The sequence below is a fragment of the Leopardus geoffroyi genome, chromosome D2 (assembly GCF_018350155.1).
Source record: "Leopardus geoffroyi isolate Oge1 chromosome D2, O.geoffroyi_Oge1_pat1.0, whole genome shotgun sequence".
Taxonomy (NCBI): Eukaryota; Metazoa; Chordata; class Mammalia; order Carnivora; family Felidae; genus Leopardus; species Leopardus geoffroyi.
This window is the reverse complement of record NC_059334.1, coordinates 9148169-9173167: the sequence shown is the minus strand read 5'-3', so window position 1 is coordinate 9173167 and position 24999 is coordinate 9148169. Positions and strand designations below refer to the sequence as shown.

At 38.6% G+C, this 24999-nt stretch overlaps 1 protein-coding gene across 18 annotated transcripts in view; it reads right to left on the bottom strand.

Moving 5' to 3' along the window:
• Nucleotides 1-24999, bottom strand: part of LOC123576398 (zinc finger protein 37A-like) — a 193489-nt gene that overhangs the window by 101580 nt on the left and 66910 nt on the right. For 9 of the 18 annotated variants that reach the window (XR_006701363.1, XR_006701364.1, XM_045437193.1 and 6 more), the window contains one exon: nt 15718-15813. Coding sequence is in view for 12 of the 18 variants with exons in the window: in XM_045437193.1 (XP_045293149.1) it covers nt 15718-15813 (96 nt within the window). In the remaining 6 variants the exon portion in view is untranslated. Of the gene's footprint in view, nt 1-15717; nt 15814-16090; nt 16236-21197; nt 22703-24074; nt 24982-24999 lie in introns of those variants that run through there. The other 9 variants (XM_045437188.1, XM_045437185.1, XM_045437187.1 and 6 more) reach the window with 3 other exon arrangements.

Genomic DNA, 24999 nt, shown 5'->3' with positions numbered 1-24999 from the left:
GCCGTAAGGTTTAATTACATTATCAGGGTGTAGCACTAATGACAGGAAAGACATCCATATCAGAAGCCGAAGAGACACCAGCCCTTTCCTGCTCTCCCTGTTTGCAGAAAAAAAGCCATGTGAGGAGCGGGCCAGAAGGTGGTGTCTGCAAGCTGAAGACAGAGGGCTTACCGGAAGGCACCAGAGGGCACCCTGAGGATACCTTCATCTTGGCCATACAGCCTCCAGATGTGTGAAAAAATAAATTTGTTACTTAGGCCACCCACTCTGTGGTGTTTTTGGTAAAATGGCCCAAGCAGATTTAACAGAAAGTACAAAAAGAAAAGATATTTGAATGAAATTTTAATAAACAGCATGGAGGGGCGCCTGGGTGGCTCAGTCGGTTAAGCGGCCGACTTCGGCTCAGGTCATGATCTCGCGGTCCGTGAGTTCGAGCCCCACGTCAGGCTCTGTGCTGACAGCTCAGAGTCTGGAGCCTGTTTCAGATTCTGTGTCTCCCTCTCTCTGACCCTCCCCCGTTCATGCTCTGTCTCTGTCTCAAAAATAAATAAACGTTAAAAAAATTTTTTTTTAATAAATAAATAAATAAACAGTATGGAAAAAAGACATGACAATAGAGCAAAAAAAAAAAAAAAAAAAAAAAAAAAAAGAATGACAATAAAACCAAAGAAAGAAAACTGGATCACAGAGAAAGTTCTGGATAAAGCAGGTGATCTACAAAATAATAAAGTACATGTTTTAAATTAAAATTATATGTGTGACTGTAGTCTCTAAAGAGAAAAAAAGAAAACAATGGAATAAATACAGTATTAAAAACCATTATCTAAGAAAATTGCCCAGAAATAAAAAGAGATCTTACCCGCATATTTTTTTTTTTTTTTAATTTTTTTTTTCAACGTTTATTTATTTTTTTTGGGGGACAGAGAGAGACAGAGCATGAACGGGGGAGGGCAGAGAGAGAGGGAGACACAGAATCGGAAACAGGCTCCAGGCTCTGAGCCTTCAGCCCAGAGCCTGACGCGGGGCTCGAACTCACGGAGCGCGAGATCGTGACCTGGCTGAAGTCGGACACTTAACCGACTGCGCCACCCAGGCACCCCCTTACCCGCATATTTTAAGGACCACCATGAACTTTCCTTTTCCATCAGGAAAGCTGACCTGAAACAGTCCTTCCTAAGACATGCTTTAATGAAACTGTAAACCTTGAAAGTGAACAAGTCTCCTCTGGACAGAAAGATCAAGTCTCAATAAGCAAACAAACATGTAGATTGGGCAAGAGACTCTGTCACCAATAAACCAAGTGAGGTCAGTGCAGCAACCTTTTCCACAAATAACCAAGTAGAAGTCAAGGGTTGTATATCCAGCCACGTGATCCTTTAAAAGTATCCAGGCTCTGGGATGAGGTCAATCATGTTAGATATTCAAGAAATCAGGTAATAGTGTAATCACAAAACCTTCTAGAAGAGGACAAACTTCAAGCAACCGAGATTTGACAGGACACACTGGCAGAAAAGCTGAGCAGTGTAGGACTAAGACCAAAAGAAAGTTGAGAACAAGAATATAAGAGTAATATATTAATGCTATATATTCCAGTGAAGCAGAAATAATGCAACTATAAAAGCCTATTGGAAACAGGAAAAAGGAGAAGAAATAACAGTAAGCTAAGTGAGAGCCATAGAATAGTCTAAAGAAGGTCACTAAACACTCTAAAGGTCACTAAAAGCTGAAAATCAAATGGAAGGTTAAATAAGGAAATGAGCAACTAAAGCCAGTATAAAAGACATTACTGTAAAAGTAACCACTAGAACAAAAACATCTAAAGTTTCTAATGGACTCCTTCAAAATGAACAAAAAGACGAAACAGAATTGTTCAGTGAATATGATACTCATTAAATGTTAACAAATATGACATATGAGACCAGACAGGAATCCTGTTAGTAAATGTGAATGGGCTTAACTCACCACTTAATAAGATGACTTCAAATGGGTTACAAACAAATCCCAAATCTCTGCTGCAAAGGGGAAACACACTGACAGAAAATGACTCAAAAAGCTAAAAACAAAGGAATGGGCAATATTATTCCAGGCAAAGGGAAACAGTAAGGAAACAGATACAATCTAGTTAGCAGGATGGACAAAAAAACCAAAAAACCAAAAACAAAAACAAAACACTTTACAAGGCTAACATCCACAACTTTGAATGTACAAATAACAGTGAGAAGTATCGAAAGACCGAACAACCTTCATAAAGAACTCAGAGAAGCAAGGAAAAAAATACAACACACTGATAAAAAAGTATTTCAAGAGCGATCAGAAAGCACAATGTCGGGGTGTAGAAGACGCAACGACATCAGGAAGACTTGTATTATGACCCATATGTAATTTTCTAATATCAAAACTTATAATACAAAATATACTTATATCTCAAGGGTGCACAAAACATTACAAAAAAAACCTGATAAAGGTAACATGCTCAGGGAACAATGCACTAAAACTAGAACTTATTCAGGAATGGGGCGCCTGGTGGCTCAGTCGATTGAGCGTCTGACTTTGGCTCAGGTCATGATCTCACAGTTCGTGGGTTGGAGCTCCGCATCGGGCTTTGTGCTGACAGCTCAGAGCCTGGAGGCTGCCTCGGATTCTATGTCTCCCTTTCTCTCTGCCCCTCCCCAGCTCATGCTCTGCCCTTTTCTCTCTCTCAAAAATAAATGAACATTAAAAAATATTTTAAAAAAAAGAAGTTGTTATTGGGGAAGAACAAGCTTCTTCCATCAGGACTTCAAAAGCAAACAATCCTCTAGCAAACTGCTCTTTGGTGAAAAAGGAAACAAACCAAAGCCTAAGTTCTAAACCAAAAAAAACTAGTGAAAATATTACTTACGAGTCTATGTGGGATACATATACAGATCAGAGATTTCACAGCATTAAATGTTTTGCATCGGTGACAAAGAATGAAATACAAGTGAATCCTTAACTCAAAAAGTAAAAGACTAGAAAAAGGCAACAGTAATATAAAAGAAAGAAGTAGCACAAAGAGGGAAGCAATAAAGGCAGAAACACATGAATACAAGAATAAATTTAAAATAATACGGATAAGGGGACCTGGCTCAGGTCATGATCTCACAGTACCTGAGTTTGAGCCTTCTGTGTTTAAGGTCCAGTAGTTTTGCTAAAGCATATCTTAGAGTGAACCATTCCAGGTCAGTTTTCCCAGGTTCCTGATGGTCCCTCTGAATATGTGCATCAGGTGTTTTTTCACTTTTGGACAATTTACTTAGATTAGAAGTTAATGAAACAGGGGTGCCTGGGTGGCTCAGTTGGTTAGGCGTCCGACTTCGGCTCAGGTCACGATCTCACGGTTGGTGAGTTCGAGCCCCATGTCAGGCTCTGTGCTGACAGCTCAGAGCCTGGAGCCTGCTTCAGATTCTGTGTGTGTGTGTGTCTCTCTCTCTCTGCCCATCCCCTGATCGTGCTCTGTCTCTCTCAAAACTCAGAAATAAATAAACATTAAAAAAAACAAGTTAATGAACAAAAACCAGAAAAACAGTAGAATAAGTGGTAAGTCAAAAAGCTGGTTCTTCGGGGGTCACCTGGCGGGCTCAGGTGGTGGAAGTGTGCAGCTCTGGAGCTCGGGGTTGGGAGTCTGAGCCCCACTCGAGTGTAGAGATAAATAAAGTCTTAAAAAAAAAAGCTGGTTCTTTGAAAAGCAACAAAGGAGGCAAATCATAGGCTAACCTCTTCAACAAAAACAAGGGAATGATATCTTAAGTGTGCAAACGGAGAAAAAAATTAAGGAAGAAACTACCATTGAAACATGGTATGAAAAAATCCTAAAGGCTATTTTTGTTCAACTTGATACAAATACATCTGAAAGAAATGTAGCAACGAATTTACTAACAAAATACCACTTACCAAATTTACCTTGGAAGAAACAAAATGTAAATGGAATAATTCCCACATAAGAAACAGAAAATACCGAGTTTGCCTGAACCATAAAATACGCACTTGCATCCTTTCCACCTAGAGTCACAAGTTGTTAAATTTTTGCCACATTTGCTTTATCTTTCTCTATATAAAGGCTTTCTGACCATGAACTATTTGGTTTAAGTGCAGACATCATGACCTGTTATTTCAAACATGTCAGCATGTATTTCCTAAGAATGAAGACATGATCACACTCAAGAAAACCCTCCAATGACACATCACCCATCATATAATCCATTCAAGAGGAGCAACAGCTTGCAAATATCTATGTGCTTGTGGGCTACACAAAACTCCTCCCTTCACAAAATCCTCCATAATCAGAGGTATAGCTATCATGAAAACGAGTTTCACCAAAATTATCTCTTTAAAAATTTTCCACATAGGTTCTGAAATTTGTTAACGTATCTCTGAGGTATGCCTGTACTGTCTTTCTCCATTTTCAGTGTTAGGAAAATGCTGGCCTACGAATGAATTAGTATACCTTTTTTCCTGGATTTTCTTGAAGAGTTTAGTAAAACTTGTGTTATTCCACATGTGGCAGAACTCACTAATGAAGCCCCTGGGTCTTCTTTGTGGAACAGCTATCTATTTCTTCTGAAGTGAGCTTTAGTAGTTGCTTTTTTGAAGGAAACTGTCCATTTCATCTAAATCATTGAATTCATAAAGTTAGAGGCATAATATTTCATTATTTGACTTGTAGGATCTGTAGAATATTTGGTGATATTGCCACTCCTATTCTTGACATTGATAATTTGTCTCAGGGCACCTAGGGGGCTCAGTTGGTTAAGCGTCTGACCTCGGCTCAGATCATGATCTGGCAGTTCGTGAGTTAGAGCCCAGCGTCGGGCTCTGTGCCAACAACTCAGAGCCTGGAGCCTGCTTCAGATTCTGTGTCTCCCTCTCTCTCTGCAACTCCCCTGCTTGCACTAAATGAACATTAAAAAAAATAATAGTAATTTGTCTCATTTAGAAGTCTGTCAATTTTACTGACCTTAAAAGAACCAGCTCTGGGTTTCACTAATTTTCTCATTTATTCCTCTGATTTGAATTACATTACTTTTTATCTTTATTACTTCCTTTATTCTGCTTACTATGGATTTAATTTGTTCCCTTTTTTTCTAGATTCTTAAACAGGAAGCAGCTGAAGCCATTAATTTGTGATGGTCATCTTATCCGACACAAATTTCATAGAGGTGTGTTAGATATATGTGTGTGTACACACACATGAAATTTATACATCATATATTAGATATGTTGTATATAATACATACTCCATATAAAAGAAATTTCACATATGTATTTGTGCTAGAGATATATACATACACACAAAAATGTACTTGTGCTGGCCATTAGTTTGTGATAGTCCATCTTATCTGACACAAATTTAATACGTGTGTGTTAGATGTGTGTACACACATATATACAAAATCCAATGTATGAAATATATACATATCTTAAATATACTTTATAATACGTATTCCAAAAAAAGAAATTTCACATATGTATTTGTATTAGAGATACATACATACACACAAAAATATACTTGTGTTAAGTAAGAAAGTTTTCAATTACTACAGCTGTGTCCACCTTTAAAAACTAGGAAAGAGAAAACTAAACCCAAAAGTAAGAGAAGAGGAGCACTTGGGTGGCTCAGCCAGTTAAACACCTGACTCTTGATCTCAATCTCAGCTCAGGTCTTGATCTCAGAACATAAAGTAGTAATTCAACAAGGTATTGTTGGAATTTAAACATATACAGATCTACTATGTATACAAGTAATATCACAAAAATAGAGTAGAAGAAATAGAACTATATATGAATGACATTTCTATATTTCACTGTAGATGAGGGGGTATAAATCTGAAGTGGAGTCTGTTAGGGTGAATTTCTTAGGAAAATTTTAATAACAACCATTATGAAAATAACTAAGTGAAAAGGTCATTGAAGAATTTAAATACTATGCTAAAACACATTCACTTAATGAAAAACAAGGTACTTGTTTGAACTATGGGTTCAAAAAGGCATAAGGCAGATAAACATCAAAACGCAAAATGGCAAGAGTAAATCCAGTCATACCAATAACAGAAAAGTGGGAATGGATTTAGAAATCCAATCAAAAAGCAGTAATTGTCAGGTCCCAAACACAAGCTGTCTACATGAGACACACTTAGATTCCTATTAATGAATGAATTAATATTAATGAGTATTAATGAATTAATGAATTCATATTAATGAATGAATTAATGAACTATATTAATATCTGACAAAATATACTTTAACACAAAATACGTTATTAGAGATAAAGAGGGACATTATATAATGAAAACAGTCCATCAGTAAAGGAGACATAAATCCACGTAATTCTACGTTGCTGACGATGAGACTAGAGCAAATACTGACAAACTTCAAAGGAAAAATACACACAACAACAATAATTAAAGACTTTAAAATTCCAAATTAAGTAATGGATAAAACAACTGCTAGAATACAAATAGGAGGAAAAAAAAAGATAAAAATAACACTATCAGGTAACCAGAATAACAAATATACATAAGACACTCCACTCAAAAAGACAGGATTACACATTCTTCAGAAGTACATACGAAAGGTTCCCCAGAATACATTTTAAAAGGTTCTCCCACCAAAATGGAAGGAAATTATAAATCAATCACATAAAGGAATTTTGAAAACTCACAAATAGGACATTAAACAATGCATCTCTGAATAAAATAGAGGGGAAAAATATCCAGGAAACTTAAGAAAACACTTTGAGTAAAAATGAAGACCAAATATACGAACACTTGAGACACACAGAAAACAGTACTTAGAAGTCAATTTATCCTGCAATAACCACATTAAAAAAGAACAAGCCCAAATCAATAATCTGCCTTATACAACTGGTAACAATGGGGAAAAAAAAGTAATATAAATCCAAAGCAAGCAAGGATGGGAAATGAGAGAAGAGTAAAAATTAATAAACCAGAAAAGAAAGGCAATAGATGACTCTTTTAAAATATCAATAAACCTGACTAAATTATATTTAGGCTGACATGGAAATAAGAGACATAACAATCAAATTATTGAAGTTATGGGGCGCCTAGGTGGGTGGCTTAGTCAGTTGAGCACTCAACTCTTGATTTTGGCTCAGATCATGATCTCATGATTCGCGGGACTGAGCCCTGCGCTGGGCTCTGTGCTGGCAGCGTGCAGCCTGCTTGAGATTCTCTCTCTCCCTCTTGCTCTCTGCCCCTCCCCTGCTCACTCTTATGTGCACACTCTCAAAAATAAATAAACGTATCTAAAAGCACTAAATTACTGAAGTTGTGGAATAAAGACGGTACACGTGCTAGGGATAGAATGTACTCACATTACAAACCTGGAATGTTTTCTACGCTATAAAAACAAAATATAAGTGAATGTTTTGAACTAATTTGATAACTTGGCTGAAATACAAAAATTCCAAGAATCGGAAAAAATATAACAACACAAGAAGAAATAAGCTATCTGAAAAAAAGTGTAAGAAGTAAACACACTGCAGTCATTTTAAAACTGCCCATAAAGGAAGCCCAGGTCCAGATGGTTTCACTGGTGAACTTTTAAACTCGTTTAAGTAATAATTAATATTGATTATTCAAACACTCCTGCAAACAATAGAAAAGAACACCTCCCCCCTAATTATATGAGCCTTATATTACATCGACACTAAACTCAGACATGATGAGAGAAGACAACTACAGTTCAATGTCTAAAACAACTAAGAGCAACATCTTTGGAATACAGACCCACAGATACTCTGCACAATACTAGCAAATGTTATCGAGTAACACATTACGAGGATTACACACAAAGACCCCGTGAGATTTATCCTACTAACGCAAGGCTGGTTTATCATCCGGCAATGGTAAGTGAGCACCAACAGTGCGCTCTCCCTCTGATTCACTCGAGCTGGAGGGTATCTTCTCTCCGCGTTCTCCCTCGGCCTCACTCCAGCTCGCCAGGGTCTTCTGGAAAGCAGTGTGTATACTCCTCCACCATACTTGGGCGCCTACTGCCTAGTGAACACTTTTAGATTCCCCAGCTCTGGTGGCCAGCATCGCTTCTGCTTCCGGTCTCACAGGACTGTACATATTTGTATACTTGAAGAGATACCGTCTGAAGATCTCCCTTCCAATCAGCCTGAATCTAGATGCTGAGTGAGATCCTCCCCTTGGGACAGTGACAGGTCTTGGAACACCCTCAACTACTGAAAGCCACTACAAATAAAAGAGGCTGGTTAGACAACCATGAAAATTTGACAGGCATCCAAGAGCTAAGTCAGGGTCGAATGATAAGGTTCATCACCTACACCAGGCCATTCTTCCAATACTAGGAGAGGTGGCTGTTTTATCTAATGAACACAAACCAACACAGAGAATCAAGAAAAATACACAAAGAAATGTGTGTTCAAAACGAAAGAACAAGAAAAAAACCTAAGAATAAGTTCTTAATGGAATGGAGACAAGTGATTTACCTAATAAGGAGTTCAAAATAATAGTCATATAGATGCTCATCGAACTCAGGAGAAAACAGATGAACACGGTGAGAACCTCAACAAGAAGAAAGTACCAGAAAGTACCAAACAGAAAATACAGTAAGACAACTGACAAATACTAGAGGAATTCAATAGCAGAACAATGAGGCAGAATGAATCAGTAATCTGCAGTCAGACAGTGGAATTCACCCAGTGAGAGCAGGGGGAAAAGTGAACACAGCTTAAGAGACATATGAGACAATATACAGCAGACCAACATTTGCATTATAGAAATCACAAAAGGGGATGAAAAAGAAAGGGGCAGAAAATTCACTGAGAGAAATAATAGCCGAAAACTTCCCCAAATTGGGAGGAAAAAAAGAAATCCATATCCAGGAAGCCCAGAAATTTCTATTTAAGTTGAATTCAAAAAACCCATACCAAAAACATTATGAGATGGAGTGCCAAAAACTAAAGACACGGAGAGAATGTTAAAAGTAGCAAAAAATCCACAACTGGTTCCAGAAAAGGGAACTCTCATAAGATTATCAGATCCTTCAGCAGAAACTTTTCCAGTCAGAAGGCAGTGGCATGGTATATTCAAAGAATGGGAAAAGAAAAATCTTTACTGGACAACAATACACAGCAAAGCTCTCATTTAGAATCAAAGGACAAATAAATGAGTTTCCCAAACAAAAGCTAGAATTCACCAACACCAGAAAAGCCTCACAAGAAATGTTAAAGGGACTTCTTTAAGTTGAAACAAAAGAATACAAATTAGTAACACGAAAACATATTAAAGTATAAATCTCACTGGTAAAAACAAATATATAGTGAAATTCAGAATATCCTAATGTTGTGAAGATAGTGGGTTAATCACTTACAAAAGCAGTATGAAACAAAAAAGACCAAAGTACAAAAAATAACCATAATTACTTAAAATCATTAGTTAAGACATACAGAAGATTAAAAGATACAAGATTTGACATCAAAACTGTAAAACAAGGAGGGGGGGGGATACAAACACATAGCTTTAAAATATGTACAATCTTCAGTTGTTGTCAAGTTAAAATTGACATTGTCCTGAAATGCCCCATTAGACCAGATGGACTTTACAGACATTTCATCCACAAAGAAAAATTCTCAAGTACACATGAACAATTTTCAAGGATTGACCATATATTAAGACAAAAAACAAATCCTAGCAAATTTAACCCAATCAAGCATCTTTCCTGCATGAAACTAGAAATCAACTAGACAGAACAAGAAAGCAAAACGTAGCATGCTTGCTGATTTCAAACTATACCACAAAGCTATTATAATCAAAACCGTATGCTCTCGGCATAAATGCAGACACACAGATCCATGCAACAGAACACGGAGTCCAGCAATAAACCCACATCTAAGTCAACTACTCTACGACAAAGGAGCCAAGAATATACAATAGGGAAAGGACAGTCACCACTTCAATAAATGGTGTTAGGAAATACGGACAGCCACATGCAAAAGAGTGAAATTAAACCGCTATCTTGCACCATACACAAACTCTAACTCAAAATGGATTGAAGACTGGAACACAAAACCTGAAACTATGAAAGTCCTCGAAGAAAACAGGCAGTAGGCTACACATCAATCTCGGCAATAAGTTTTTGTATTTGACCCTAAATACAAAGGCAACAAAAGCAAAAATGAGCACGTGGGACTGCATCAAACTAAAAAGCAAAGCAGACCATCAATAAAATCAAAGACAATCCACTGAATGGCAGAAACTATTTGCAACCATTTATCTGATAAGGGGTTAATGTCCAAAACAGAACTAATATTACTCAATAAGAAAAATCATATTTGATTTAAAATGGGCAGAGGATATGAATAGACATTTTTCCAAAGAAGACATACAGATGACCAACAGGTACTTGAAGAAAGTACTCTACGACACTCATCATCAGGGAAATGCAAATCAAAACCACAATGAGATAGCACTTCACACCTACTGGAATGACTATTCTCAAAAAGACAAAACATAACAAGTGTTTATAAGGATATGAAGACAAGGAAACCCTTAGGTACTCTTCGTGGGAGGCTGAACTGTGCTGCCACTATAGAACACAACATGGCAGTTCCTCAAACCATTAAAAATAGAACTATTATGTGATCCAGTAATTCCACTTCTGGGTATATATCTGAAGAAAATGAAAACACTAGCCTGAAAAGACATACACATGTTTTTTCACTGTAGCACTATATAAACAAATGAAGAATACATAGTTATAAGTTAAACACATTATGCATACTATATTTTATATGTTTTACATACATATGTATTATGTATATATACATATTATAAATATGATATACATGTGGAATATTACGCAGTCATAAAAATTAATGAAATCTTGCCATTTGGGGACACCATGGATGGATCCTGAGGGCATTATGCAAAGTCACAGAAGTCAGACAAAGGAAGACTAATACTGTTCGATCTTGCTTACATGGAATTTGAAAAATGAAAAACACAAACACAGTGATGTTACAGATCCAGGGAACATACTGTCGGTTGACAGAGGTATGGGTTTGAGGGTAGGAGAAATGGATGTGTGAGTGTGTGTGTATATCAAAACGATGTATTGTCAAGACCACACACACACACACACACACCTTTATCAACAACTGATGCTGAGGCAATTGGATATCTACATGCAAAACAATTATACTCTTTTCTCACAACATACACAAAAGTGGGTAACAGACCTAAATGTAACAACTATTTACTTAAAGAAAATATAGGAATGAATCTTTCTGTCCTTGGGATAGACACAGCCCTTTTAGATACAACACCAAAACCAATAGTGACAAAAGATAGAACAGATAACCTGTATTTCATGAAACAAAAAACTCTTTTGCTGCAGAGTGCACAGACAAAATAGTAAAATGACAACCCAGAAACAGGAGAAAATACTTGCAAACTATATACCTAATTAGGGACTGATATACAGAATATGTAAAGAACGTTTACAACTCACCAATAAAAAGACAACTACAACTAAAATATTAATAAGGCAAATGCCTATTGAATATTAAGCTTGTATCTGGCAACCTTCCTATAAATGACTTCTATGTTGTAGGAGTGTGCTACTTTAGGATTCTTAGACAATTGAATCTCTGCAAAAAGAGGAGTTTTATTTCTTCCCTTGTCACCTTTCATATCCGTTTTGTTGCATTACCTAGGATTTCTATGAAGATGTCTAAATAAGAGTGGTGAAACCGGATGGCCCTGACTTGCTCCTGATCTTAAAGAGAAAGCATCCAGTTTCTCTTTATTATATGTGATGTTAACAGATTTTTTGGTAGATGTTTTTCATCAACTTGAAGAAATTCTCTATTCCTAGCTTGCTGAATTTTAATCATACATGGATTCTGATAAATGCTTCTTCTGCATCAATTGATAGGATCATACAGTTTTTCTTTCTGCAGCTTACTGATGGGTTATGTTAATTGATTTTTGAATGTTGAATGAGCTTGCAGGCTTGGAATAAATCCTAATTCGTCATGGCATATAATTCTTTTCCTACACTGTTGGACTTTATTTGGAGTTCTGCATCTATATTCCTAAGAATTATTTGTAGGTTTTCTTCCAAGAGCGACCATCTGCTTTTGGGATTAAGGAAACAATTCTTTGGCCTTAAAGAAAGAGTGGAAAAGTTCCCTCTAACTACAAATCATCCCTAGGAATTTACAAAAAGGCCACTCGAGGTAATAAATAAATTCAGAAAAGCTGTAAGCCACAATATAAGACCCCCAAATCAGGTAAGGCTTCTATGCAACTGCAATCAACAATCTGAAAGGAAATTAATAAAGCAATTTTATGTGTAACAGCATCTTTGTCAGCCTATGGTACATTATACTGATTGTTTCTGGAATGCTGAACCACTTTTACATGCTCTGAATATAAACCACTCAGTCACAGTGTAGGATTCTGTTTATACACCACTGTTTTCTACTTGCTAATATTTTGCCAAGGATTATGCAGGTAACTACTTGAGAGTATTTCTAAGTGTACCACTTCATACATTTTTTTGGTGGTTGTTCGAGGTATTTGAGTCCATTTCTAGGTAAAAGGCACATATATGATTCATCACATTCTTCTCAGATCAACATTTTACCAACTCAAGGGAAATGTAAAACTTCAATTCCATCCAAATCCCTTTATTATATCTTTTAAATGTAATTATATATTTTCCCCACACATGGAGCATCAAATCATAGGGTATTTCTACATTTTGCTTCAAGAATCAAATATGATTTCAGAAAATAATGAGAAGGAAACTCCATTATATTTATCCTTATTTTTTCCACTTCCAATGTTCATTCTTTTCTGAAGTTCCAACATTCTTGTGTTATTTCCTTTCTATTCAGAGGAGTTCCTCTAGCCATTTTTACAAGTTAAGTTTGCTAGGGACACCTGGCTGGGTCAGTGGGTTGAGCGTCTGACTTCGGCTCGGGTCATGATCTCATGGTCTGTGAGTTCGAGCCCCACGTCGGGCTATGTGCTGACAGCTCAGAGTCTAGAGTCTGTTTTGGGTTCTGTGTCTCCCGTTCTCTCTGCTCCTCCCCTGCTTATGCTTTATCTCTGTTTCTCAAAAGTAAATACATGTTACAAAAAAATTTTTTAATAAATAAGTTAAGTTTCCCAACATTTTCTCTTAGCTTTCCTTTGTATGATAACTTCAGCTCTCCTTTCATGAATATATGTTCATAAGATACCAGTTTTGTCTGAAAGTTCTTTTCCTTCAGTACTCAGAAAAAAAGGCATCGTTTCCCTCTAGCTTCCATGCTTTTGGCTGAAACATCCACTATCATTTCCAAAGAAAAGGAGATGTTTCTCTCCGGCTGCTTTGAAACATTCTCTTGTTTTTAGAAATGTAATCATGACATGCCATTGGCGTGGATCCCTTTGCATTTATCTTACTTGGCGTTCACGCAGATTCTTCAATGAATACTATTAGGTCTTCTGCCGACTTGGGAAGCTTTCAACCATTATTCTTTAAAATCCTTCAAGTCCCACCCTCTCTTCCCTTTCTGTTACTCTTCTTCCCGACACAGAGAGAATCCACCCTCCTCTCGTTACCTCCATGCCTTCCAATCGGGACTGACCATAATCACCCTTAAGGAAAACGACAAGCGTCCTCTAGTGACATCTGTAGTGCTTATGATCTTCCCAATATCTTCTCCAGAGGCGAGAAAGATCTTATAAACATAGATCACACATTGCTTATTAACCAAAATACACTAATAAGGAAAATATTAAAATCTTTAATAAGATTTATGATATTTACCTTGTGGACCACAACTGCCTGACGTCATTTCCTGTCCCACACTCATCAATCACTCACTCCCCTTTGGCCATTGTGACTTTTTTTTTTTTCCCTATTTCCCAAAAAACACCAAACACATTCCTGCTCATTGGCTTAGTGGGTGCTATTCCCCTTGCTGAGAAGAGGCAGAAACCGCCCAACTCACACAAACATTTCACTCAAATCCTGCTCTAATGGTGGCTCATCTCCTACTTTAGGTCTCCCCTGACTACTCTTCTTAAAGCAGCACAATTTAACTCTGCTCTAATTTCCATGGTCATTTTTTACCATTACACAGTGTTAATACGCAGAAGTATCGCTTTCTAGTGCTAATTTTAAATGTATGAGACATATAAGTGTATAAATTCAAGGTGCACATGTTAGTTTCAGACAATTATAAACTGAATTATGACTGCTACTGTACCAATAATCAGCACCTTTAATATGTTACACAATTCCCATGCCTTATTAGTGATTGGAACGATTCAGTACTGGTGTCTTGGCAAGTGTGATGATCACAATATGATACTGTCTGCATTCTTGATATGGTATCCGCCATCTCTGGGGCTTACTTATCTCGTCCGATCTTGTACCATACCTCCTTTCCCACACCCCATCCCCTGGGAACCACCACATTACCCTCCGTTATCATGAGTTTGCCTTTTCCAGATTCCAGATATAAGTGACACCATACGGTAAATGTCTTTCTCTTAAAGTGGCAGGATGTCATTTCTCATGACTGAATACTACTACTTTCTTTTCTTTCTTCAGCCATTCATGAACTGACGAGCACGCAGGTTGTGTCCAGATCTGGCTATTGTGAATAAGGCCGTGATACACGTGAATGTGTATATTCTCTTCGATATCCTCTTTTCATTTTCTTCGGGTATGTTCCCAAGTACAACTGCGGGATCCTAGGACAGTTCTATATTTAACTGCTTGAGGAATCTGCACACCCTTTTCCACAGTAGGTGAACCGATTTACATCACCACCACCGACAGTGCACAAGAGTTCCCTTTTCTCCTCACCCTCGCCAACACTTGTTCTCTCTTGTCTTCTTGGTGCTAGCCATTCTAAATGGTGTGACGTGGCTCGGATGTGCATGTCCCTCACGTTAGTGATGTTGACCATCTCTGCATGCATCTCTTGGCCACTAGTGCTACTTGTATAAAGTCACTGGCACATTAATCTTTCACTGCTATGGCATTTATTAATTGTTTTTAATCAAAAAATTTTTTTTAACATGTATTAATTTTTGAGAGAGAGAGAGAGCACGAGTGGGGGAGGGCCAAGAGAGAGGGAGACACAGAATCTGAAGCAAGCTCCAGGCTCTGAGCTGTCAGCACAGAGCCCGATGCAGGGCTCGACTCATGGACAGCAAGATCATGACCTGAGCTGAAGTTACACGCTCAACTGACTGAGCCACCCAAGTGCCTCTCACTACTATGGTATTTAGACAACAGCAAGCACTCAAAAATTATTTGAGTCGGAAAATCAGTGTATGAAACAATGCCTGGGAACAGCAGGAATGCAGTGCAACAACGCAGGTAAGGTCGGAGGCTGACACTGCTTTGAGAAACACAGACTCATGCAGGAAAACGATGGCAAAGGGGAGGAAGGCAAAGATTGGTCTGTTGACAAATGTAAGAATTGGTGAATATTCAAAACGTGAATCAAACAGGAGAACAATTTTCGTGACAGCAGAATCTGGAGGTTTGGTTCAATAACCAGTATTCTCAGTCACTCACTGGATTATGACTTCTAAACAGATACCTTAAAAACACATTCCAAAGTTGTCCAGCCCTGGGTTAATCATGGGAAGATAATAAATGTCCTGATGTTCATCCGTGCCGTATGTATCAACTCACCTGGGAGGCTCTCGCTTGGGAATTCTTCCTCCGATATCCATGGCTCCTCTCCTTGCTCCAGCCTGAAGATCACCTCTGGTTTCGTAGCACAGGACCCTGTCAACGTGAAATCATTCAGGATTCAGACAAGGTGGCCTAGACTTCAGGGCCTCTGGAAGAGGAGGAAGCCGCTGCAGCTGCTCAGTGAAGAAGCCACGGAACACTTCACTGGAGAGGTAAACACAACTACCTTCCTGGCGCCTAAAAGTGATCAATCGGCAATGACTCCTGAATTCCAATCTTAAATATCATTCAACGCGGCACAGAGCCTATACGCCTCATAATTAACACAATCAAAACGTGCTACTTGGAATTATATAAAAACAGTCCTTACCCACTGAGACAAGGTGGCTGTAGTTCTCTAGCATCACGTCCCTGTACAGGGACCTCTGACTGGAGTCCAAGCACTGCCACTCCTCCTGGGTGAAGCCCACGGTCACATCCTTAAATGATACTGATCCCTGGGATTTCTGTTCAATCTGAAATGTTCAGAATTGGGTGACATGGAAAAGCTGTATGGGAACCAATCCTTCTCATGATTACCAAAATAGTCTGCAGAAGGTGTGTTTGGCTTTAGGCTTTGAGGGTAGACGAGAAATCTAACAAACACTATGCCATTGCTTTAGGGTATTATTAATGTAAAAATCACCAAATCCCACAATGTATCCAGAACTGTTGCAATTCTTAGAAATGCTAAGATTAATAAAACTGTTCTTGTATTCAAGGAGCACATATTCTGATAAGAAAACATGCAGTAACAGGTTACAATTGCTAAGGTGAAGTATGCACAAGACAGACTAAAACAAACGAGCAGCAAAATTAGCTCTTTGTGGGGCCTCACTGAAGAACAGCTGGTGGAGAAGAGGAAACCCATACTCTCATGAACACAGGGTCGTGGTCCCCGGTGAAAGCAAAGATGGGGCTCCATTAACACATTCACAAAATGAGAAGAGGGCAAATGGTGGAGGAAAACTTGAGAATCCAGCCTGGATCTGTGATGACAAGAAGTGCCAGAAAGGAATTCATGGAATGGATCACAGAGTAAATTAGACCCAGTCTTCAATGTGTGATCACTTTCCACTTTAAAGAATATTTTGGAGTACTGGGGCGCCCGGGTGGCTCAGTTGGTTGAGCGTCCGAGTTCGACTCAGGTCATGATCTCGCAGTTCGTGAGTTCAAGCCCCGCGCTGGGCTCTGCTGACAGCTCGGAGCTTGGAGCCAGGTTCGGATTCTGTGTCTCCCTCTCTCCCGCCCCTTCCCTGCGCATGATCTGTCTCTCTCTGTCTCTCAAAAATGAATAAATATTAAAAAAAGTTAAAAAAAAAAAAAAGAACACTTTTGAGTACTATCGAAGTAGATTTTATGAATTACATAAATATACTATCAATACATTTTGTTACAAATTTTTGTTCTCCAGTTTAAAAGGTAAAAGCTGAGGGGTGCCTGGGTGGCTAAGCTGGTTAAATGTCCGAGTTCGGCTCAGGTCATGATCTCCCTGTTCACGGGTTTGAACCCCGCATCGTGTTCTGTATGGACAGCATGAAGCCTGCTTGGGATTCTGTGTCTCCCTCTCTCTCTGCTCCTCCCCAACTCATGTTCTGTCTTTGTCTCTCTCTCTCTCTCTCTCAAAAATAAACATAAAAAAGTTAAAAAATATATGTAAATAACGTGTTTCTACCTGTCGATGCAGCTACATATCGTGAGTATAAAGGCTGAGGTTCCTTAAGTATCTGAAGTGGGAGAATACACTGAGACATGACAAGTCTATGAAGAAGTGAGGTGAGCAAGATGATAAAATCAGCAGCACACAAAGATCTTCCTGAGTCATTTTCAAAACCAGGAGGCACCTCAGGAACTACTGAGAACACTTCCAGTATCATTTGTAATGTGAGTTCCGGTTCCCACATTTCAAGTAGCAAATTGGCAGAAGAGGCATCTCCTGGTAGACTCGGACTCAAGAGATCTCAAATTTGTCCATTTCTCAAACTGCATTTTCTGCAAATGAACTATTCTATATAGATCCCGAATGTAAATCCTTATCCGCTTCTGTAATTTCAGTACCTACAGCATGAAGGTGGTGTAGGATTGCACTAGCTAATCCAGAAAACTTACTTAACGTAGTATTATCCAGGCACATAATCAGAATTCACCAATCAAGAGATATATTCGATTCCAAATCATTCCTGACATACCAGCTCTGTCCTTAAATGAAACTGATTCAAGAAATTTTTTTAGGTTTCTTTATTTATTTTGAGAGAGAGAAAGAGCACGAGCAGGGGAGGGGCAGAGAGAAAGGGACAGAGAGGATCCCACGCAGGCTCCATGCTGTGAGAGTGGAGCCCCAAGCACGACTCCATTCCAGGAACCGTGAGATCATGACCTGGACCGAAATCAAGAGAAGGATGCTAAAGCGACTGAGCCACCCAGGTGCCCCATGAAACTGTTTGAAAAACAGTATTACAAATATTCTTCATTAAGGAAAACAAAATACTTCCACAAAATATGGGATAGCAGAAGATGACTGAAGTAAATGTAAAGGTCGAATTGCAGTAATAATAAAGGTCCTTTCATATGTTAATAGAAAATTACAAACTATAACCACAATTTAAACTTAAATGATAATTAGTATTAGAATAAAAATTAAATACTGAACCACTCTAGAAGGAGTAACTTTAAAGTGTATCATCAAAGGTCACTTGATAAATCATGTGACCACTGACAAACCACTCACAAAATATTTTTTCCCCTCTCCAGTAAGTCCAGTGCCCCAGCCTGCCCCTGTGGGTACATCACAACTCCTGCCCACTGACATCAAGCTGGGCCACGTGACTTGCTTTGGCCAATGAAAAGTGGTACAAGGGAAATGTGTCACTTCAGGGAGAAGTTTCAGAGACATCATCCTTCATCCTTGACCCCACAATGCACAGTACAGAGAGCAGAGCCACGCCTTAGCCCCTAAGATCACAGACACAAACAAAAAATAAATTTAGGAATCCTTTGTTACGACACAAGCTGACTGATGCAGTGGTGAAAAAACAAAACAAAATAATCCAATAAAATACAAACGAACAACCTCTAGAGACCACTTGTGTATACAACAGGCTTGAGCAGTCAAAGCTTGAGCAAGGCAAAAGGACCCACAGCGACCACGACCACGACCACCAAGCTGACGTGAACAGGCTCATTAAGCCACAGGCCCTCACTGACCAATGGGCTGCCCACGGCAGGCACAGTGCCTAAGATTACCAAAAAAGGGGGAAAAGTTACAGCTACTCTAGAACTACAGCCCCTCACCACCGCCTAGTAGCAGACGGTCTCCCCTTTGCCATCCTGCCTGCTGCTCCCTTGCAGGGTATCCGGTAAACTTCTATTTCTTCTGTTCTGTCTTGAGTGAATTCTTCACTGGCGCCCCCTGCCGGCTCCCGCTCAATCGGGGTGCCCCACACAACCAAGAAAAAGCATAGGGAAGAAATACATTGTCAGATGGAGGGACTAAAGCCTAACAAGAACAAATACAAATGGGTTACGTCACCCAATACAAAAAACAATTATGTTATTTTAGGCTTGAAAATCTTGTCTCTTCATTTTTAACCAGAAATGAAAAATCATGAGGAAAACAAAACAGGATCCCCACCGTAGGACTTACAGTAACGTCAAAATCACGTGAGTTTCTTTTAATGCCCTACACAGTTCTAAGAGTTTCTCCTTATAAAGAGCGATGTCTCATTCTTAGAATCCTCACCAGCTGGCACACATTAGGACACGTACTAACTATTCATAAATGGTTAATGAACGAAGTGAACGAAGGCCTAATTAAGGTACGTTACAGAGAATACCAACTGCAGCGAAAGGGAGACTTATTTCAGTGATAAAAACAGTTGCAGTCAAATGGAACAGAACAGAAACCCCCCAATAACCCCACGCGTGTATGGTCGACTGATTTTTGACAGGGTTGCAAAAACACACAATGGGGAAAGGATAGTCTTTTCGGTAAATGGTGACGGGAAAACGGGATACCAACACGCAAAAGAATGAAACTATACCCCTATCTTACACCACTCATACAGATTAACTTGAAATGAATCAGACTTAAACATAAGAACTGATATCATACAATTCCTAGAAGAAAACATAGGGGAGAAGCTCAACATTGTTCTCTAGGATGATGTTTTCTTTGGATAAGATGCCAAAAGCAAGGCAACAAAAGCTCAAACAAGACTTTATCGAACTTAAGAGCTCTGCCCAGCAAACAGTCCATGAACTGGAAAGTAACCTACAGAATGGGAAAATATATTCACAAGTCATGTATCTGATAAGACGTTAATATCCAAAATGTACAAACAACTCATACAACTCAAAAACCAAAAAGCAAATAATCCAATTAAAATGAGCAAAGGACCTGAACAGACATTTTTCCAAAGACCTACAAACGGCCAGTATGTACATGCAAAGGTGCTCAATATCATGAACCATCAAGGAAATGCAAATCAAAACCACAATGAGATATCTCTTTCACACCTTTCAGAATGGCTATTATCAAAAAGACAAGAAATGACAAATGGCAAGACTGTGGCGTGAAGGGAATCCTCATTCACTGTTGGTGAGAATGTAAACTGGTGCTGCCACCTTGGAAAACACTATGGCGGTCCCTCAAAAAATTAAAAATGGAACTACCAGATGATCTAGCAATCCAATTCTAGGCACAAATCCAAAAAAATGGAATCAAAACTGCAAAAGACACCTGTAATCCCCTGTTCACTGCAACATTATTGACAGTAGATGAGGCATGAGGCTTAGTGTTCATCAACTGAGGAATGGGGTAAAGATAATGCATGTATGCATACATGCATATATAATAAATATATATATAAACGCACACACACACACACCCCCCCACACACACACACACACAATGGAATACTATTCAACCATAAAAACAAAGGAAATCCTGCCACTTGAGACAATATGGACAGACCTTGAGGGCATCATGCTAAATGAAGTAAGTTAGAGAGAAAACAAATATCATACACTATAACTCAACATAAAGCCAATTTCATAGAAACATAGTATAAAATGGGGACTGCCAGAGGCTGGGAGAAAGAGAAAAAAAATGGGATGTTCTAAGCCAGGGTCATGAGATCGATCCCCACACTGGGCGCAGAGCCTACTTAACAATGAAGAAAGAAAGGAAGGGAGGGAAACAAATTCCAGGTAAAGATGTCACTACCTATAAATGAATACCTAAGAAAGAAGTAGAAACAAAATAAAACACAATCTTGGGGAGAAAGCAGGAGGAAATACTCAAGAATTCTTGTTATGAATTCAACATATCTTTGACACTAAATACTAAATCCTAACAAGAACATGTCCCCCACCAGGAAAAAATACCTCATTGCTCAATGTCTCTCATGGACACAGATACATAATTCTAAAACAAAACATTGCCATGACCCAGTTAGCTTTATTTCAGACATATCTTGTTAGTTTTACATTTAAATTTGTTGTAATTAATTTTACATTAAATTTAGTTGCATAAGATTTGATGTAATTTACTAAGAAAATGAAGGAGACAAATCACATGATGATTTCAATAGATGTCCAAAACCATTTTAAATAATTTAATTGGCACTCATTGGGGCGCTTGGTTGGCTCAGTCAGTTAAGCGTCCAGCTTCGGCTCAGGTCATGATCTCACAGTTCGTGGGTTCGAGCCCCAAGCTGGGCTCTGTGCTAACAGCTCAGAGCCTGGAGCCTGCTTTGAATTCTCTGTCTCCCTCTCTTCCTGCTCCTTCCCTGCTGGTATTCTTTCTTTCTCTCTCAAAAATAAACATTAAAATTTTTTTTTTAATTTAATTGGCACTCATTTAAAAAAAGAAAAATTTTAGGTAACTAGGAATAAAACTGGACATCCTTGATGCCATTATGAAATGTAAACAAATACAGCAAAAATCCATACTGAAAGGAAAGTTTCCCCCCTACTCTTGCTTCTATTTAATATTATATATTTGAGGACCTAAGAGGGCAATATAGAAAAAAAAGTACAAAATCTGGGAAAAGTATATGGCAGTGTCACTATTCCCAGATTATACATGTGTATACATAAAAAATCCAAATTTTTAGGATATGCAGATAAAGAATTAGATGTAGTAAATTAGTGTAGAAAACTTGTTGGAAATAAGGTCAATATATGAAAAATAACATGCCAGCAACAAGCAGTTAAAAAAGTGCAAATAAAAATATATTTAAATATTAATACATAATACAGGGTAGCTCAGTTGACCATCAGACTCTTGATTTCTGCTGTGGTCCTGACCCCAGGGACGTGGGATCCAGGCTCATGTCGGGCTCTACCCTGAGTGTGGAGTCGGCTTAAGATTCTCTCCATCCATCTCCCTCTACCCCTCTCCCCAGCTCACGCTACCTCTCTTGGGTGGGGGGAGTACATGTATATTTAAAAAAAACCACTAAATACAAAGAAATAATTCTAACAATAGGTGTGCAAGAATTCCACCCACTCTTGAAATTGCTGAACACTTATACACTGTAAATTTATGAAATTTGCACAAACTCAATAATCAGACACATACAAATTAAACAGTGAAGTTTATAACCATTTGAAGTAGGAATAACTTCTGTATCTGGAGAAGACAGTTTTCTGATGAGTAACAATTTACCTAGAAAAATGAGAAATCCTAATATCCTGTAACTCAAATATATTAATCACTGGACACTGGACCAGTGATTCTTAAACTTAATGTGTTATCAACCATCACACGGACATCCCGTAAGAACACAGATTGCTGGGCCTGGCCTCCAAAAGTTCTCTTCCAGTAGGTTTGGGATGGTGGATCACAATCTGCATGTCAAACAAGTTTCGAGGTGACGCTGCCATTTCTGGCCAAAGATCCTCACTCTGAGAAGCAATGCTCCAGGGTCTGGAGATACATCTGCATTTACCATAGAGAATGACAAGGATATTCACAGCAGCTGTTATATTAATGAAACATGCAAATTACCTACAAGTCTATCAGTAAAATATAGTATTTAGAATACAATGTGGCCACACAGCGGGAAAATCCAACATTAAAAGAAACAAACTACAGGGATGTCTAGGTGGTAAAGCATGTGACTCTTGATTTCGGCTCAGGTCATGATCTCACTGTCGTGAGACTGACCTCTGCACTGAGTCCGCAGCCTGATTAAGATTCTAATTAAAAAAAAAAAAAAAAAAAAAAAGGAAATAAGCTACATATGGATAGATCTCAAATTACTAGTGAACTAAGAAGAGAAAATGCCTGTCAATTACACATTAAGATAATTTACATATTTTTAGAAGTACTCAAAACAATAAACAGTATTATTCAACCATTTTTCCAGTATCCATCAAAAGAGACCAAGAGTCTCCTGGAAAGAGTGGTCAGTAAATACAATTGAATCATTGGCAACCTTTACCTGGACAGATCCCCAACAGTGAAGAAGAAAAACCAAGGCAGAAAGCTCTGGGACGAATTTGACGGAGAAGCTCAGACAGACTTACTGGAGAATTTAACTTTAAATGATCGGCTATAAAACTCGCATACACAACCTGGCTAAAGTACTCATGGAGAGTTCTTGTTACCCAGCACACAGGCCATATTCATTCCTCTAAACGTATCAGGGTTTTTATTTTCTTTTTAATGTTTATATATTTTTGAGAGAGCAAGAGACAGAGTGTGAGCAAGAGAGAGGCAGAGAGAGAGGGAGACACAGAATCTGAAGCAGGCTCCAGGCTCTGAGCTGTCAGCACACAGCCTGACGTGGGGCTCAAACTCACGGAGTGTGAGATCATGACCTGAGCCAAACTCAAAAGCTCAACCTACTGAGCCACCTAGGCACCCCTAAACGTATCAGGTTTAATACCAGGATCGAACAAGACTATCATTAAATTAACTACTTGAGCTATCTCTTGGACCCTTTTACTTTCAGTGAGGAATAGTTTTAGGCACTCATTTCAGGGCTGTCACAGGAAGGTTAAAAGATAAAAAAGATATCATCCAAGAAGTCTTTGTGTCTTGTAAAAATTCTGTCTGTATCCAAAAGACTGTGTCTTCCTTTCTCCATGGTTATCAGAAACAACAGAGATGTTATTTGTAGGTCAGTTTAGAAACTCTAAGATATAGAATGATCAGTATGTATCTAGAAGCCACTTTAGTCTTGCTATTGATCTGTCACTACTTTCTGTAAAGATAGATTTCTATCTATTGCTAATTTCCCATTAGTATGGGACTCACAAATCTCACCAGGTCCACTGCAAAATAATGTGGGGAATGAACAACTTACCTTGTATTTGTTCATTTTCTGCTGTCTTGGAAAAGTGTAGACAACTCTGGTGATGTGCTGAGTTACAAGAGGAATGAGTTCATAAAAGAGCTGGCCTGCCTGGTGGCTCCTGAATGCTCCTGCCCTATAAAACTATACAACCCAATAGATAGGAAGCGTGTCAGTTCCTCTGACCTTCAGAAAGGACAGCAGATGCTCAAAGAACAACTATCTAATAGGACTCTGACATAATCATGTAATGGCTGCTGGGCATAAAAGTTTTCACTGGGTAAACGTAAATATTTGCTTCCTGGGGATTTTTAACAGTTTAAAGCTCTCTTGATGTTCACAAAAAGTTTTTAAATTAAAAAGTAGGTTTAAATAAAACATTATACTCAGTGAAGTAACATTAAGTCTTCACCAAAACTGCTACAAAAAATACTCCCAACCTGGGGCACCTGGGTGGCTCAGTCAGTTAAGCCTGCATTCTTGTTCAGGTCAAGATCTCAGGGATGGTGGAATGGAGCGAGCCCCACATCAGGCTCTGCGTTGACAGTGTTGAACCGGCTTGGGATTCTCTCTCCCTCTTTCTCTGCTTCTTCTGGGTTCTCGCACTCGCTCGCTCGCTCTCTCTCTCTCTCCCCAAAATAAGTAAACTTAAAAAAATACTCCTGATTAAACTGTTTATCAATTTCCCCACTGTTACTAAACCTTTGATTACTGATTACACAGAAAACGATAAAAAGCAATGCTTTAATGAAAGGTCTATGTTTTCATTTCTTGATCCTGGTTGCCGTTTCTCAAAAGGATCTTTTTAAAAGTAATTTGCCTTTCCTCGTGTGGAAAAGCAGGCAGTCTCTCTGGAGTCGGGAGACACAACTTCCAGTCTTCGCCACTAACAAACTGTGATTCTGAATAAGTCAGTAACCTTCGAGAAGAAAAACAA